Genomic DNA, 16,263 nt, shown 5'->3' with positions numbered 1-16,263 from the left:
GACTAGTAAAATTAGGCACCTACCGACAATAGAACTGACAAAAAAAAAAATCACTTTATGGTATCAGCCAAACCCATTCCAAATTCCCTTTTCATCTCATGTAGTGTCTGTCATCCATTTGCTCCTTCAACATTCCTCCTCTCTGATTCCAGGTGGATTATCTCTTTCTGTTTTAGCTTACTGTGTCAAATATTGTACTATTTTGCTCGGTTATGATTAGATCTGTTTTGCTGCTTCTTTTTTGCCAGTTTTTAGGTAAGAGAATTTGATTGTTAACTACCCAGAATGTTTGACAAGATTAATTATGGGGAAATGAAGTAAATAATGTTTGAATTGACATCCTAGTAATAAATTTTGGTGGGTTCAAGTTCAACTATGCTGGGATCTTGTTTTGGAATTTTGTCTTAAATAGGGGTTTCTAATTTTTTCTTGTGGGTACTTTATCATTGCTTTTTTTTATTGGTATTAGTATTAAAGAAGTTAGATGATCAACATTATAGTGAAAGTTGATAATCAATCATTCATGGAAAAATCCTTTCTTTTTGAGAAGCAATGCTTCATTATAAAAAGGAACTTATAGAGGGCACAGCCCTGTAGTAGACTATGTCTTACTTAGCATTTCAGTAGGAAGATAGTTGAAGAGGAGGGTAAGCAGTAAGTTATCTGAATAAGTTGATGTTTACACCTTTGAAAGTAAAATAGTATGGAAATTGCTCCATGTTAGGTTCTTCAATATCCCAAGCTCTACTGTCTAATAACTTGAGATTAAAAAACTTTGAGGCCTTGGATAGGAGTGTGACATACTACTATTATATTATTTATAAATTTTCATTTCTTCTCTGGAAGGACATTTATGTTATTGTTCGTGGTCCTATGTAAATGGACACATTACGACTGGTTAACATTTTCCGCTCTGCCTTCTTTCTTGTCATTTCGTTCCGTGATGTATCTAGGTTATTTGAAGTCTGGCCTCCGGTTATGATTTGATGGCAGGTTTTTGATTCTTGGTTTGTGGATATGGATTATAGGGCAGGTGGATCATTGGATGCTTTGCATTCAGCAGATATGAATTCTGACTCTGGTGATTTTGAATGCAATATCTGCTTTGAATTAGCTCAAGATCCTATAGTGACTCTTTGTGGACACCTTTATTGTTGGCCATGCCTTTACGAATGGTTACAAGTTCATTCACATTCCCACGAGTGTCCAATATGTAAGGCTCTCATAGAAGAGCACAAGTTGGTTCCAATATATGGACGAGGCAAAGCAAGTTCTGACCCAAGATCTCGGTTAAGACCGGGAATCAATATTCCTAAACGTCCAGTGGGGCAGAGACCTCAAACCGCTCCAGCTGTAGATATGGACTACCTCCGACATGATGAATTTGATTCCGTAGGGGGACTCATGTCCATGCCCATGCCGAGTGCAAGGTTTGAAAACTCAACATTATCTGCTCTTGTTGGAGCTATTCCAGCTTTGTTTAGTCTAAATAATGTACATGGATTTCATGATGCTACTGTTTATGGGGCGACTAGCGGAGTTCCATACCTCTTTTCTGGTTCATTTCACGGAGGTTATGCTCATGGTTTCCATCACTCTAACCACCTAGATTGGACTAAGTTCTTTATGAAGGTGCTTTTCTTGATCGCCGGTTTCCTCTTAATTGTTTCCCTAATTTCATAAATACATGTGTATATCCTATAGTGTGCTAAACCTAAATATGTGTAGTAAAAACCAGTGCAACTTTCTTGCACGTCTTTAGGAGTTAGGGTTATGTATTTACTGTCATTAATTAGAACTAGTATGATCTACACCATGTTTTTCCACTCCAATAAAAAGATGGTGGAGCTTTTCCTTTTAACTGTTGTGTAACCAATTAAAAAGAGGGTGATGTTTGGGCCTAAGTGAATTCTTGATTCACATTATCTCTAGTTTCTCTTCTGTCCATTTGTAAACCCATAGGGGTAGTTTGGTAGCTGGTTAGAGTTATGCACGTATTAATAGTATTAATAATATATGTACATATTAGTTATGAGTGAATCTATGTTTTATGTTACGCGTGTGTTAGTTATTCCACCTTCTATCATGCATAAAATAATACATAGATTTCCTCTACACATGTATTAGTTATACGGAAATTAATGCATGGATAACTCCCCCCTCAACTTATGCCTGAAATCTCAGAGACACACTTATATTATACTAAGGTCCTATTACCCCCTGAACTTATTTTATTAATAATTTTCTACCCCTTTTCGGCCTACATGACACTATCTTGTGGGTCCAACGTTGGTTGATTTTTTTTTAAAAGCTAGTGCCACGTAGGTCGAAAAGGGATAGAAAATTACTTATAAAATAAGTTTAGGGGGTATTAGGACCTTAGTATAGTATAAGTGTGTCTCTGAGATTTCAAGCATAGATAAAGGCGGTGCATTTTTCCTTTATCTAGCTACCAAATGACTCCATACAATTGTATGAAGTTTTTTGGTGGGTAATATGTTTGGGCTTGGATTTCAAAGTAGAGTAATTCAAGTTAGACTAATGGCAGCCCGAAGTGAAAGTTTTGTTGGGCCAAAAAGGGTAGGTCCATCCTTTGGATTATTTACATCGTTTGGCCTTTCTTGATGTTACTCTTTAAATTGTGGCCTCACAAAAGGCCATTTTTGCAAATGCTTCCGCTAAATCATACACGTTGGGCTTCTCTTATATAATTGACTTTCTTTCTTAAACGATTCAGTGATTTTTTGGTAACTTCTAGTTTGATCGGGACATTACAGAAAGTGAATTTTTCAACAATTGTATTTTATTAATATATCAAGTTAAAAATATATCGGTGTCCTACAAGCTAAGTAAAAGCAATATTTGAAAATTGCATTTTCTCAACCTTGTACGTAAAGGTAAAGAAAACCCTTATTCTTTCTGTTTTAATTAGTGGATGGGAAAGTTAAAATATTAGCATTAAAGTAAGCAATATACGTTTAAACAACACGCGTGTCTTTTTGTTAGAAGTTAGAGATGATACAAATGTGAATAATCAGAATGAAGTTACCTTGTTGGAAGTGGTTGAAAGGGTAACGCTAAATTGCCAGAAAATTTAATCAGAAAATTAAAAAAATTATAATTTTTTTTCAATTTTAAAATAAACTCATCTTATTTTTTTAATTAAAATATATTAAAGTTAAAATGATAAAAATATTTGAAAAGGTAAAATAATATAAATAAAATATCATTCTGACTAAATTTTGATAATATTTTCTGGGTAAATTTTTTTTTCCGAGGTTTGAAAATGGTTTCATTACGCAAGATTAGAGACTTTTGTTGAAAGGAGTGTTGAAATTGGTTAGTGTGTAGTCCAATGGAAGTCTTACGAATAGCACATGTCGTGTGTATTATAATGCTAAGTTGTAGGCTTATGCTAGCACGTTGTGGATGGATTCAGAATATAAAATTTATATTAATAATAAATTAATATTTTCTTAGTTTACTATTTTTTTTTTATTTTTAAAGTTAAATTATAAATTATTGATTAATAATTTAAGATATATTTTTTAATTATATTGATATGTAAAAAATCGTAATTTGTAATACTATTCATAAAGTTTTTGAATATCTAAGTTTTTATTTAAAATATCGAATTAATGTAATCAAATTTAATTTTAAAAATTAATCAAATAGACTCTCGAAAACCTCAACATGACAAATTAAAGTGGACGAAGAAAGTATTTTTAGTACGTAATTAATTAGTCAGCCATGACATATGAAAATCAATGTGTACCCATTTTTCTAGAGACTAGTGTAATTGTAAATAAGTAAAATTTCGAACGCTCATAATCTTGGCTTTAGATGTTAATTTCAGGTGTAGAAAAACTCTATTTCATGATCTATACCTAATTTTGAACTTATTAATACATATAATTATCCATTCGAACTAACACACATAACTTATTAAATCATAACAAATATCAACAAAATTATTGAGTTTACGTGAATGTCAAGCGCCCTACCTTAGCTCCATTATCTTGTTTGTTCAATGCACAATATTGTCTAGGATTCTGCGACAAACAAATAAGTAAGACGAGTATTATTTACGTATATTTCCTTGTCTTTTTTCTTTATAAGAAAATGGTGTTAATTTTATGAGAATGAAAAAGTAAAGTTGTGCTATATATATTGGTAAAACAATATATAACTACTTTTAAGTCGCAACCCAAATCGAGACTATTTCTTTCCATGTAATTTTAGGTTGGACTTGATGTGCCTAATAATTATCTAATTTTGAGCTTTGATCAGTCTAATTAGAGACTTGTACGTATGTTGACAACTTGACATTGGCAATTCATGTGGTGTTAAAATGGTTTAAGCGATGTTATTATTCTTTTATGAGAATTATTATTTATAATTAAACAAGATAATATAGCTAAGGTAGGATATCCCACAAGTAAAGCAATACTTGGGAATTGTTAGAGTGCATTGCATATATTCCTTGTACGTAAAGGTAAAGAACAAATAAAAATCCTTATTCTAGCTGTTTTCACGGCAAGGTTGGAATCTTGCTTTTGCATAAATGGCAATTTAACAATATTAGTACCTAATTTCAAGGAACTAATCATTTATATTGTTATTTGTCCTAAACTAAGTAGTTTGAGATGAGGCTAATGTACATGCAAATGAAATTTCCCCCTTATTGGGAAATGGGAAGTGATTGAAAATGTTTTGATTTCGTAAGAAATGAGACTTTTTGTTGAAACATGAAAGGAATGTAGAAATTGGTTAGGTTAAAACACATGCATATGGTGATGGAGATAGTGTGTATTATAATGCAAGTTTTAGTCTTATGGAAGCACGTCATGCATGGTTGTCTTTGTCCATATGCCTTAGCTTGCGCAATTGTTGCATCGTTTAGTACATTACATATTTTAGGGTATTTCTCAATTCTTCAATATATTCAGTGTAATTTTGAAAATGGAGTGATTTAGCAACGGTGTGTGTAAGTGGCCTTAACCTTATCTTGTAAAACTAGAGATGTTACGTCCGAGCTGGCTCAAGTAAAACATAACATAATTGAGCATGTAAAATGAATGCAGTATTGAAGAAATCATGTTGAGAGAACAATTAAGAAGAGATCAATAAGTAGCACCAACAAATAATATGATAACAAAATGAACATGTAATATTAAAATTGAAGAATAAGATAGTAGAATAGTATAGTAATAACAACAGTACTACTGATAAGGAAATTAAACAGATCTCGATTATCTATCAACCTTCTACTCTAATAATGTGCGACCTCCATACTTTGATCCCAACAATAAGTCCAATCTGCTTTAGTTTCAACATCACACTTTAGTACGTTGACAAGAGTTTTGATCAATATGCGTGTCTGATTAAAAAAGACTTGTATATGTTTGCCCCAAAAATAAATGTGTGATATAGATAACCATCATTCGTAATAATCTTTTTAAAAAATGCAAAATGGGTTCATCAAAATATTCTTCTTATAGTTATGGAGAATGACGGTTTTAAATACGAGAATCAAAACATGTCAATTTAATTTTAGTGTGAATTTATCATCAAATATTGATTCTTCAATTTCTTTAATTGAATAAAATTTATGTACTCAATAATTGTATAAGAAATTTTATCACTCGCGATTTTAAGAATGTAAATTGCAAAAAATATAAGTAAAATATACAATAAATAGTATTATATAAAATGAGATAAATATTGTTGAGCTTGGACTCTTTAGGGAAATGAAGAGGAAAATTATGCATTAAATAATCCTTATTTTGTTTGCTTAAAATGTTGGCCAAGTAGTATAATTTGTGTAAAAGTACGTAGGAGTAAGTACTAAGCAATATTAACGAAGTAAGTACTACAAGTATAAATAGTTGTAGTACACACCCTTTAAATAATATATGTAGATAGATAAATTAACCAAAATTAGTCGTCACAACTCCACAACTAAACCAAATTAATTTATAAATCCCCACATCAATGGAAACACTTAAATTTTCAATTAAGCCCCCCCATTTACATAATCATTTATTTGTTCCTCAAAATTCAAGAATTTATAGCAAAAAAGGTGCAACCTTTTCATTTACTCTTACTTGTAAGTTCAATCCTTCATCAAAAGGGATGAAAATTAGCAAGAAAAAGAAAATTTCTAATTGGCCGGATTCCGGTGTAGCGCTGCCGCTTTTGGAGCGGAATAATGGCATTAGGGAATTATTGAAAGGACTATTGAATTTGCCTTTGGCAATTGGTGAGACGTTTGCTGTTGCTGCCTTAATGGCCTTAGGTAATCACAAATACTTGCACTCTTATTGCCTTCATGCATGCAGTTATGTACGAATTCAACTGAACTCAATATTATTATGTTTTTCAACATGAAAATTCAACAAAATATCAAAGTGCAATTGTTCAATAGTTGAGGCAATCAAGTTCAAATTTTGAATCTACCTCTACTTGCTGCTATTAGTAATTTCTCGATAAATAAGCCTCATATGTATAACTTCTGCAAAATAGATGCACACCTAAAAAGTCAATTATAAACTATTGGTGTTCGTTATATGAATCCTCAATGTTATTCCGTGTTCAATTATTCGTGTGTGTTTGTATACTTATGATCGCATTATTATGCTTTTAGTAAGAATTTTGACTTGCTGTTGTTTTTGGATTCAGAACATGCACGATAGACAATTAATGAGTTATTGGTTTGGCCTTTGATCTTTTGTCATTCATAATTTTGGAATTAGTAGTTCAAATAACAGTCCTACAGTAGTGCATACATGTGCTATAGGCACATCCGTTTTTATGGATTACGCGATTGGAGTTGTCCATCGATATCAAAGAGGAGAACAGAGAAAACAGAGCCTGCATTATTTCTATGGTAGTAGGACTCGAGTATATTGATGTCTATATGACTATATATGTGCTGAACATTATTATTATTACTCTCGGCTCCTAGAGCACACACTTTGTGGGACTGCACTGGATATGTTGTTGTTTTATAGTTGATAATTATAACGTCTGCCTCTCTATTTGAATATTCTGTTATGACTGGAGTTCATTCTATTTATCATTTTTTTCTTTACCTGCAGGAAGTTCTGTGGTTGGACAAGGCGAGGTTCAAGAATTTGTCTATCAGAATATTCCTGAAAATCATCCTCTCTTCAGCCTATTCTCTTCGAAATGGATCACCCTCGGCCTTGATCACATGTTCTCATCGCCTATTTTCATTGGGACATTGGGTCTGTTAGGTGCATCGTTGATGGCTTGCACATACACAACACAAACTCCACTTGTGAAGGTAGCAAGAAGGTCTGCTTTTGATTCCAGTTTGAGTGAATTTTTTTTGCTAAGGTCTCTCTAAAGGAGATTTAAATTAAAACATACTGATTAAATCTGCAGGAGGTCTTTCTTGAATTCAGCTGAGGAAATTCATAAGCAAGATGATGCAGACACTCCACCTAGAGCATCGGTTAAAGACTCGGGTGTCACACAAATGGGAGCTGGATATGAGGTATATACAAAACAATTTGTTCTGCTGATTAGCCTATGGTTCATCTTAGCCCTTAGTGTAATAACTAAAATGGTAGAGGATATGTAATGGGATGAGTGAATCAAGATACTTATTGCTCTACTCGTAGAACAGATGCTAGAGTGCAAGAATCGAGAATTATCAACAAGGCTGCTAAAGCACTTCGCTTTTCTTTTTAATTTTTTTCTCGAGAAGTTACTTCGTTAAACAACATAGGAAAAATTGGATTATATTAACATTTCAGCAACCTCTGCATCTTTAGGTATTCGTAAAAGGTCCAACTCTACATGCACTTAAGGGGTTGGCTGATCGAATTGCTTCAATTGGAGTACATTTGGCGCTGCTGCTTGCAATGTCAGGAGGAACTCTCGATGCAGCAGGTACTTTAGGAGAGGCTGTGACTGTTCCGCAGGGTTTAAATCCTGTTGTGGAGGATGTACTTACACCGTCAGGGGTTCTATCTTCTCCTTCTGATGATGCTTCAAGTACTGATATTCATGTCAATCGATTCTACGTGGACTATGATGAAAGTGGAGAGGTATGCACATTCAATTTACGTGAGCTAACTAACTACATTTCCCCTTTCCACAAACTGCTGAATAACTCATTTTTGTCCTTTCTATTTCTCCGTTTGTCTATAATATGTATTGCAGGTTTCACAGTTCCATACTGATATTTCTCTGTTTGACCTTAATGGAAAGGAAGTACTGAGGAAAACCGTAAGTACTGGAGTTAGACGACCAAACTCCAAACTCCCAATTGAGATTGACGGATCAAAAACTGTCATTGCAGACGCGATTGGTAGTCATAACTCAGACCTAAAGGTACAAGAAAAATAAATCCTCATTTGAAGTAGAAACATCCAAATAATTTTTATTTTTTATTAAGTGTGTTCTATGTTTGCCTACAGACTGATTCAGAAGCGCCAATTGTCTATGCTAGTCTTGGTTCTCTAATGCTTTCAACTTGCATTAGTTATTTGTCACATGCACAGGTGAAACTCTGTCACATTTAGACTACAAGTTTGACCTATTAAATTCAACTTCTGTATAGTTTTGACTTTTATGAATCTTTTCGATAGATCTCAGTCTTCCAAGATGGAATAACTGAGGCAGTTCGTGATAAGACTAACCGAGACAAGGGAGAGTCCTCGGACACAGTGGATCACTCACTTGATCAAGTCCCTGAGGTATTTGAATCATCTTGTACAGAGGAATCTGATAGTTTCATTGGCATCAGAATGCAAGTTGGAATTTGGAACAAGAAAGATTTTGATATGTAAGTAGCTGAAGTTAGTACAAAAATGAAGTCAAAAAAAGTTGATCACAAAATCTTGATTTGATAGCATGTGTAGGACAAGTTATAGATCAAATTATTGACTTTGTAATGTAATTAGCTGTCCAATTCTCTTGTTGTGGTGGGCTGATAGGTAGAGGTATTACAGGTGTATAAATTACTATGTATGATAGGAAAAAAAGGTTCTTGGGGATTGATTTTGCTCTCAAACAGTTGTATATAAACATGTAAATAGTAGTAGTAGTTGATCATACAAAATAATATAAAAAAACATTATAGGTAACCTGTCTTATTTTCCGGTTTATTAATTCCACTTTCTGCGGACGATAGTTGTGTTTATGTGGTAGCATTGGAACTCTGAAGGTTCAAACATTAATCGGTTGTGCCTCTGGTTATCAGGTTCATCTGAATCCAGTATTTTTGAGTGTAGAGCATAAATTTTATTTGTAAGAATTTACTACTGACATCGCAAACCATAACTTTAAAAATATAATGCATCATTATTTTCTCTGGTATAGTGTTATTTGTTGATAATTATTTCCAATTAACATTTTAATAAATGAGGGTTGTGTTGGTGGGGTTTTGGTTACTGTTATTCAACAGAGTTTGGTGGGACTTGTTTGTTCATAATATGTGTAAAGAATTTGAACACAAATTTGTTTTGACAAATGACAACCAATTTCCTATCTACCTATATTATGGCTGAGCTTTGACCATTTAATCATCATTTAATACACAATTTGAATTTGAATTTGAATTCTGTAACATGGTATTTTCATTTGTTTTAAATTATCGTGGTAATTAAGAGTGTGATTTAATAACAAATAAAAAAGGTGTAAATCTCAAAAACCATTTAAATACAATTTCTTCAATTTAAGTAGTTATACTTGAAATTTACTTTGTGCATGACATTGCTATATACATTTTAATATTTTATTTTTATGTATAATATATTTCTTAAAAATATCATCACACATTAATTGAATATGCTTGTTATGGAGGAATAATTTTACAAAAAAAAATATATTGTTATAATGAATGTCGATGTCATATAAGTAGAATATTGATAGTAAAAAGTAAATATAATATGGAAATCACTTGTGGAGAATGCTAACATTAAAACAAGATCTGACCAAACTCAATAAAATAGTTTACTTATATTGTTGAGAGATATCACATATCTTACTTGACAAAAAAATTTAGATGCATTATTTTTAAATACAACATATAATTTTTTTAACATTCATTATAACAATATATTATTCTTTTAACATTCCGAGTATAATTGAAAACAAAAATCAATTAAATTTCTAAAATAGTATAGTTATGTTTTTGTTTAAAAAAAAAATAAACTAAAATGACGTTTATAATGTGAAAATTACCAAAAAATTATCCTTGGAAGAAGTTAAATGGGACAACCGACTTTTCCTCTTATAACTTCCTTACTGACTTTTGTGTCATTCTATTTCAGTGAAAGAGAAAATGACAACACATTTCATCAAATTATATTTCCTAAAAGTTGTTACGTGACCAGAAAAGTAGTTTTCGTAATGACTTGGTTCTTAGACTTGAGTGAAAAAAATATAGGTAGACGTAATTAATTAATTACGTAAAGTAACACGTATGAAAAGGATAGTGATAAATTTCAAAATTAAGGGGTTGGTAAGATGAGCATGTGTATAGTTAGTTTTTGCTGTCTATAATTACGAGATGGATATCATATCATTATCAAATATTATATATGATGATAAAGTATAAAATAGTGTCAAAGTATTATAGAGTTTGGTAAGAGTTGAACTTCTACAAAGATTTTACGTTCTAAGTACAACTTGCATTACACCAACTATTTACACATTTACATCATCCAAATTACTAACTTATATATATATATATATACAGGGATCTCAACCATATATTATTTTATGATCCATATGTTATTAATCTAAAAAGTTAATGAACATTACATGAAGGAATAGTACTTGATCGGATCTTTTTTCATTTAAAGTATACTTTAGGAATACTTTGCATCAAATAAATAAGCGCGAAAATAAATAATTTCTCTCTATAATCGAAGGAGTTTGTTGTTAGGCCATCGAAACATAAATAGGGTCAATAATGGAACAAAGCCCCTTTAGGAAGTAACACTTGAGGCAAAAAAAACGCTAGTTTTTCTTTTCTCGATTTGATTTTCCTTGTCCGAAGTCCACATTAGAGGTTCGATTAAATCTGAATATAAAATTTTTAGATTTTAATAACAAATTAAAATGAACATACATACTAATAAATATCTATACGAAAGAGGAGTATTTTGCATTAACTTTATCAATCCAAAAGTTAGATAAGACCGTATAATTTTGAATCCATAACTTAAATTATATATATACTATCGACATTCTTTATGCTATTACGAAGTTTTTCTTTAGAAATCCATCATAATCATATCTATGTTTTGTTTTAATTGTAAATTTTTCTTTATAAATACTAGAAAAGGAAAGAATCATATTCAATTTTCATTCATAATAGTCAATATTCAATACATTGATAGATCAACCGAATAATATGATCAAAAATATATTATTACCTCTATATGCCTTTAAATAATTAGTACATCCAGTTGTATGGTACAAATTCTATATTCGAATTGATTTCAATACATTTCTAATACATGTATATGTGTTATAAATATGTCTATGTTAATAGTGCTACTACTTTTTTTGATATATATGAAAATAAAAGGATAGAGAAATGCTAACAGAAATACGAACAAAGTGGTTGAGTTGTATTGAAAGTCAACTATGCCTTTCACCAAATTTTTGATATATTTATTTTTTCCATAATGTATAATCTAATAATTAATTTTAAAGTTCTTATTTTTCATCCTAATTTCATGGATAATTAACCTCCCACCTTATCATTATCAATATTAATATGACACTACTATTTTTGCAACATTGTTTTATTCACACCTATATAGTTTGAAAAGGTTGCCATTATAAAAGCAAAAGTAAAAATTAAAAATGGCTGTCATATACTGTAATGTTTTCTAAGCACAAAAATAAAGGATTTTTTCTTTATGGTCAAAGTATTCATTTTAAATAGTTTGAATAATTTAGAAACTAATAGAAGAACACTAGTAGCTAAAATCTTTTCTAGAACAAGTATGCAAAACTGAACATCACAATTAATCTATCTACGAAGTATCTATTTGGAATACAATATTTATTGTGACAAGACCTCGATATTTACTTGCTAGCGAATTTTTTTTTTTGCCCTCCCTAGGAGCTTCCACCTCTTTTGCATTTTTAGTGACTCGAACTCACAATATTCAGGTTAAAAGTGAGGGGTGTTTACCATCTGAACAACTCTCTCGCCACTGTTAAATTTATTTTCCATACAACAAAGTGAAAAAAAAGAGTCAGTGTTTTATTCTTGTAGTCTATTATTAGTGACTTTTTATTGTATGCACGTAGTCCGTAGCTACCAACTTTATATATAAAATATAGTTGAATTTAACTAACAGATAGCATGTAATTGTAATTAGGAAAAAAAAAACAGAGGAAGAAAACAGGGGATTTTGTTACAATGGCTGTAGAACCATTGGGGAGTTTTGAACTGGAAAGGAGATTTGAAGGTGATGATTATGATGATGCTAAGAAGATGAGTAAAAAGAGCTTAAATGAATCCAAAAAGTTATGGGAAATAGCTGCTCCTGCCATTATCACCGCGGTTTCTCAGTTCTCCATTGGATTTGTTAGCATTGCATTCGTTGGACATCTTGGTTCTCTAGAGCTAGCAGCTATCTCTGTTGTTCAGAATGTTGTTGAAGGTTTTGTTTTTGGAATTATGGTATGTATTTGCAATGTGTTTGTTAAATTGTGTTATTATAAGCTTAAGCTGTTAGACAGAACGTACTTTTAATTACTTAATTATGTGTTTGATGTGTTCACATGGATTGAATGTTATGTTTGTTCTTTGTGTGTGTTTAAATGTGTGTTGTATTAGTTAGGGATGGGAAGTGCTCTTGAGACACTTTGTGGACAAGCTGTTGGAGCAGGACAATTTGACATGCTTGGCGTAAATCTACAAAGATCATGTGTGATTACAGTAGCGACAGCGTTTTTGTTGACACCTTTTTATGTATTCACATCACAAATATTGAAGCTACTACATCAGGATAAGGAAATTTCAGAAGTTGCAGGGAAGTACGCGATTTGGGTGATTCCTCAACTCTATGCTTACGCGTTGAACTTTCCTGTTCAGAAGTTCTTACAAGCTCAAAGCAAAATATGGGTTATGACAGTAATCAATATTGTTATATTGGTATTTCATATTGTATTGAATTGGGTGCTCGTGACAAAGCTCGAGCATGGCCTTCTTGGTGCTGCTATGGCAGGGAATGTCTCGTGGTGGCTCGTGGTTTTAGCTCAGATTTTCTATGTTATTGCTGGGTTTTTTCCTGAATCATGGACTGGATTTTCTATGTTAGCTTTCAAATCTCTCTGGGGTTTTATTAAATTATCACTTGCATCAGCTGTCATGTTATGGTAAGTTCTATTGATTTTTAGTCATACAATTACTTTTTATTCTTGAGTTATGATCAAAAACACATCTGAACTGTCACTTTTTTCACGAGTTTCACGCCTCAACTATCAGTTGTTCCATTTACATATCTCTACTAGCACCATCTATGTAATAAAATAAAACATACCCTCAACTATCAGCTTCAGCTGATAGGTGAGGTCATAGTTCAGATAGGAATAGTAAACAATTGATAGTTGACTGTGAAACTCCCGAAGAAAATGACAGTTTAGGTGTGTTTTTAACTATGGTCTTTATTCTAATACGATTGATATGATGATCCGATGATATATTTGACTTGTGAAACATTGGCAGTCTGGAGCTTTGGTATTTTACTGTGGTGATCCTTATGGTTGGCTGGTTAAAGAACCCGGAAATTGCAGTAGATGCTATATCAACCAGGTACTTAAAACTTTTGAATCTTAATTGAATTTGATTAGTTTTTTTCTAGGCTGATCACCTTTTTGTTATTCTTACTCTCTTTTCTAATGTTTGTCACAGTTTGGCGTTGCAACTTTGGGTACTAATGATCACTCTAGGTTTCAATGCTGCAATCAGGTTTACAAAAAATTACATGTTTGTGCTATCTATTTTACGCTCAAGTATTCCTCTTTGACACTTTGAATTCCATGGTTGCAGTGTTCGTGTTTCCAATGAATTGGGAGCTGGTCGTCCAAAAGCTGCAAAGTTCTCAGTAGTAGTTGCTGTAATTACATCAACTCTAGTTGGAGTTGTATTTACAGTTGCTGTAATTGCTACTAAGAACTACTACCCGAGATTGTTTTCTGATAAACCAGAAGTCATACATGAGACATCTAAGTTGGCATACTTCTTAGCTGCAACTATCTTTCTAATGAGCATTCAACCTATACTTCATGGTAATCAAAATTCATCCCAAATGTTAAATAAATAAAAAAAAAACGACACTAAAACTAGTCGTAGTGCTAAGTTATCTGAACGAACATTTCTTGTGCAAGTGCAGGGGTAGCAGTTGGTGCTGGATGGCAATATTCAGTCGCGATTATAAACATCGTTTGCTACTATATGGTTGGGCTTCCATTAGGTGCTTGTCTTGGTTACATTGCCAATACTGGTGTTAAGGGAATTTGGACAGGAATGCTCGTTGGTACCCTTCTTCAAACAATAGTTTTGACGTTCAAAATGTGGAAAGCTAATTGGCGAAAAGAGGTTTGAAAGTTTACAAATCTGAAATTTGATCCATTAACTAGACAGACTTATTTGGGAATATGAATGTATACTTTATCTGGTGCAGGCAATTCATGCTGAAGAACGCATCAGAACATATGGTGATCAGCCTAGTCAAGATGAGATTGAGCACATTGGTTCGCGTAGCACCGCGCCTATGCAATAAACAAAGTAGATCATACAAGAATCGTATAGGTATATAGTATAGTAAAATCGGAAAATTTTGCATTAGAATTGTTACAGGACTGCAACAAAAATTTGGTCACAATGGACCTGATTGCAAGTCTTACATTTTCGTACTTATATTTTTTGATGTTTACCAAACCCGATGAAGATGTAAAGAATTGAACTCTGCTACTTTCTAAATAAATTGTGTTGCTGTCAAAAAGGCGGAGCTAGGTGGAGGGTCGTGTATTGAAACGAATCAGTAGCTTTTTATTTTCTGCAGTTTCTGTATTTGTATTAGAACAATAAATAAAATCAACTTATGTATTTATTGGTTGTATTTAAAAGTCCTAGAATTTCAAAAGCCAAAGTTAAAGAAAATGAAAATACAAATTATAGTAATGGTAGATATTAATATGTGATCTACTAGCATTTATGAGAATTTACAAAATTCAAAATGCTGGCAATCTAGTCAAAAACTATATAAAATCCTTGTCAATTAGTATTATTTGCCCTTAATGTATGTTAGGGCTCTATATAACATCATTCAAGAAGTAAACTACCACTAAGATTTTTTTTTTTTATTGATGAACAGAGTTAATAGCCCTTTCAACAAATCATAAGGTTAGATACCTGATATTCCAAAGCTTTTATTAGAAGTTTAAAAATGCAATTTTTTGCTCTTCGTTGATGATTTTAAATACTGTTTTGTTTGAATTGTTTTTGTACTGAGTTAAGATCTGATGTTATAAAGTTTTCGCTAGTAACATTGCTGGATTCCCCTCACTGCAGTACTTTTTCTTATTGTATTATTTCCTTATATGATGTTATAAAGTTTTTCTCGTGTTATTTTTTAATCTCTGTTTCAAATTAAACTTAAACAAATAAATTAAAACAAATCGAGTAGCTTGATTGAGAGATGATCGGTGTCATTGCTTAGATAGGACTGAATCTACACTTCTAGGAGTAATTTTTTTTCTAGAATTAATTGAAGATTTGTGTCCTTTTTTAATTTTTTTTTCTATGAAAGGAAATTAATCAGAGAATAAGAACATAGAAGTAAACAAACCTGACCGAATATTTCCTATTAAGGAATATATTTCTTTGAAAAAAAACTACTAAAATTGCTGTAGAGAAAAAGATAGATCTGCCTACATAAAAAATCATGGAAAATTTAAATATTTGATAGATCAATTTGCAGTACTAAACATGGTATTCACTCCATCCCAATTTCAAATTTAAGAAATAACGAAATACTTTTGAATTATGTGATTACAAATTAAAGATGTGTATATTTAAGTATTGTTGTCATAAAGTTGATAGATAAAATATTGAAATTGAAAAAAAAAAACTTAATAAACATAGAAGAAAACCACTTTTTATTTTTGAACAAACAGAAAAAAGTAGAATAACAAACTTAAATTGGGAGTATAAATACTAATTAATTTGGTTGTTGCGGAGATAGATGTCAAATTACT

The 16,263-nt window shown here is 31.8% G+C and overlaps 3 protein-coding genes across 7 annotated transcripts; all 3 read left to right on the top strand.

Annotated features, from left to right (window-relative positions):
- On the top strand, positions 1-2,035 carry LOC107010374 (E3 ubiquitin ligase rnf-5-like). Of its 4 annotated transcripts, none has more exons than XM_015209655.2 (2): positions 1-152; positions 1,029-2,035. In XM_015209655.2, exons 1-2 carry the CDS (start codon positions 58-60, stop codon positions 1,681-1,683), a joined length of 750 nt encoding a protein of 249 aa, XP_015065141.1. In that variant the 5' UTR covers positions 1-57; the 3' UTR covers positions 1,684-2,035. The 4 variants fall into 4 exon arrangements, with proteins under 4 accessions (XP_015065141.1, XP_015065149.1, XP_015065157.1 ...); XM_015209663.2 differs by having other exon boundaries at positions 41-152; positions 994-2,035; XM_015209671.2 differs by having other exon boundaries at positions 43-152; positions 954-2,035.
- Positions 2,036-5,904: 3,869 nt separating this feature from the next.
- On the top strand, positions 5,905-9,119 carry LOC107015203 (cytochrome c biogenesis protein CCS1, chloroplastic-like). Of its 2 annotated transcripts, none has more exons than XM_015215410.2 (7): positions 5,905-6,298; positions 7,101-7,320; positions 7,411-7,522; positions 7,803-8,078; positions 8,242-8,364; positions 8,451-8,534; positions 8,622-9,119. In XM_015215410.2, the coding sequence occupies exons 1-7, from the start codon at positions 5,995-5,997 to the stop codon at positions 8,820-8,822; spliced, it is 1,320 nt and encodes a 439-aa protein (XP_015070896.1). In that variant the 5' UTR covers positions 5,905-5,994; the 3' UTR covers positions 8,823-9,119. The 2 variants fall into 2 exon arrangements, with proteins under 2 accessions (XP_015070896.1, XP_015070889.1); XM_015215403.2 differs by having other exon boundaries at positions 5,906-6,298; positions 8,194-8,364.
- A 3,192-nt stretch (positions 9,120-12,311) lies between these two features.
- LOC107028240 (protein DETOXIFICATION 33-like) lies at positions 12,312-15,152 on the top strand. Its single transcript, XM_015229283.2, has 7 exons — positions 12,312-12,682; positions 12,839-13,380; positions 13,730-13,816; positions 13,916-13,972; positions 14,054-14,292; positions 14,397-14,602; positions 14,688-15,152. Exons 1-7 carry the CDS (start codon positions 12,419-12,421, stop codon positions 14,784-14,786), a joined length of 1,494 nt encoding a protein of 497 aa, XP_015084769.1. The 5' UTR covers positions 12,312-12,418; the 3' UTR covers positions 14,787-15,152.
- Positions 15,153-16,263: the final 1,111 nt, after the last annotated feature.

The sequence above is a fragment of the Solanum pennellii genome, chromosome 1 (genome assembly GCF_001406875.1).
Source record: "Solanum pennellii chromosome 1, SPENNV200".
NCBI classification, from domain to species: domain Eukaryota; kingdom Viridiplantae; phylum Streptophyta; class Magnoliopsida; order Solanales; family Solanaceae; genus Solanum; species Solanum pennellii.
The sequence above is the reverse complement of the archived record's forward strand: the minus strand, read 5'-3'. Positions and strand labels throughout refer to the sequence as shown.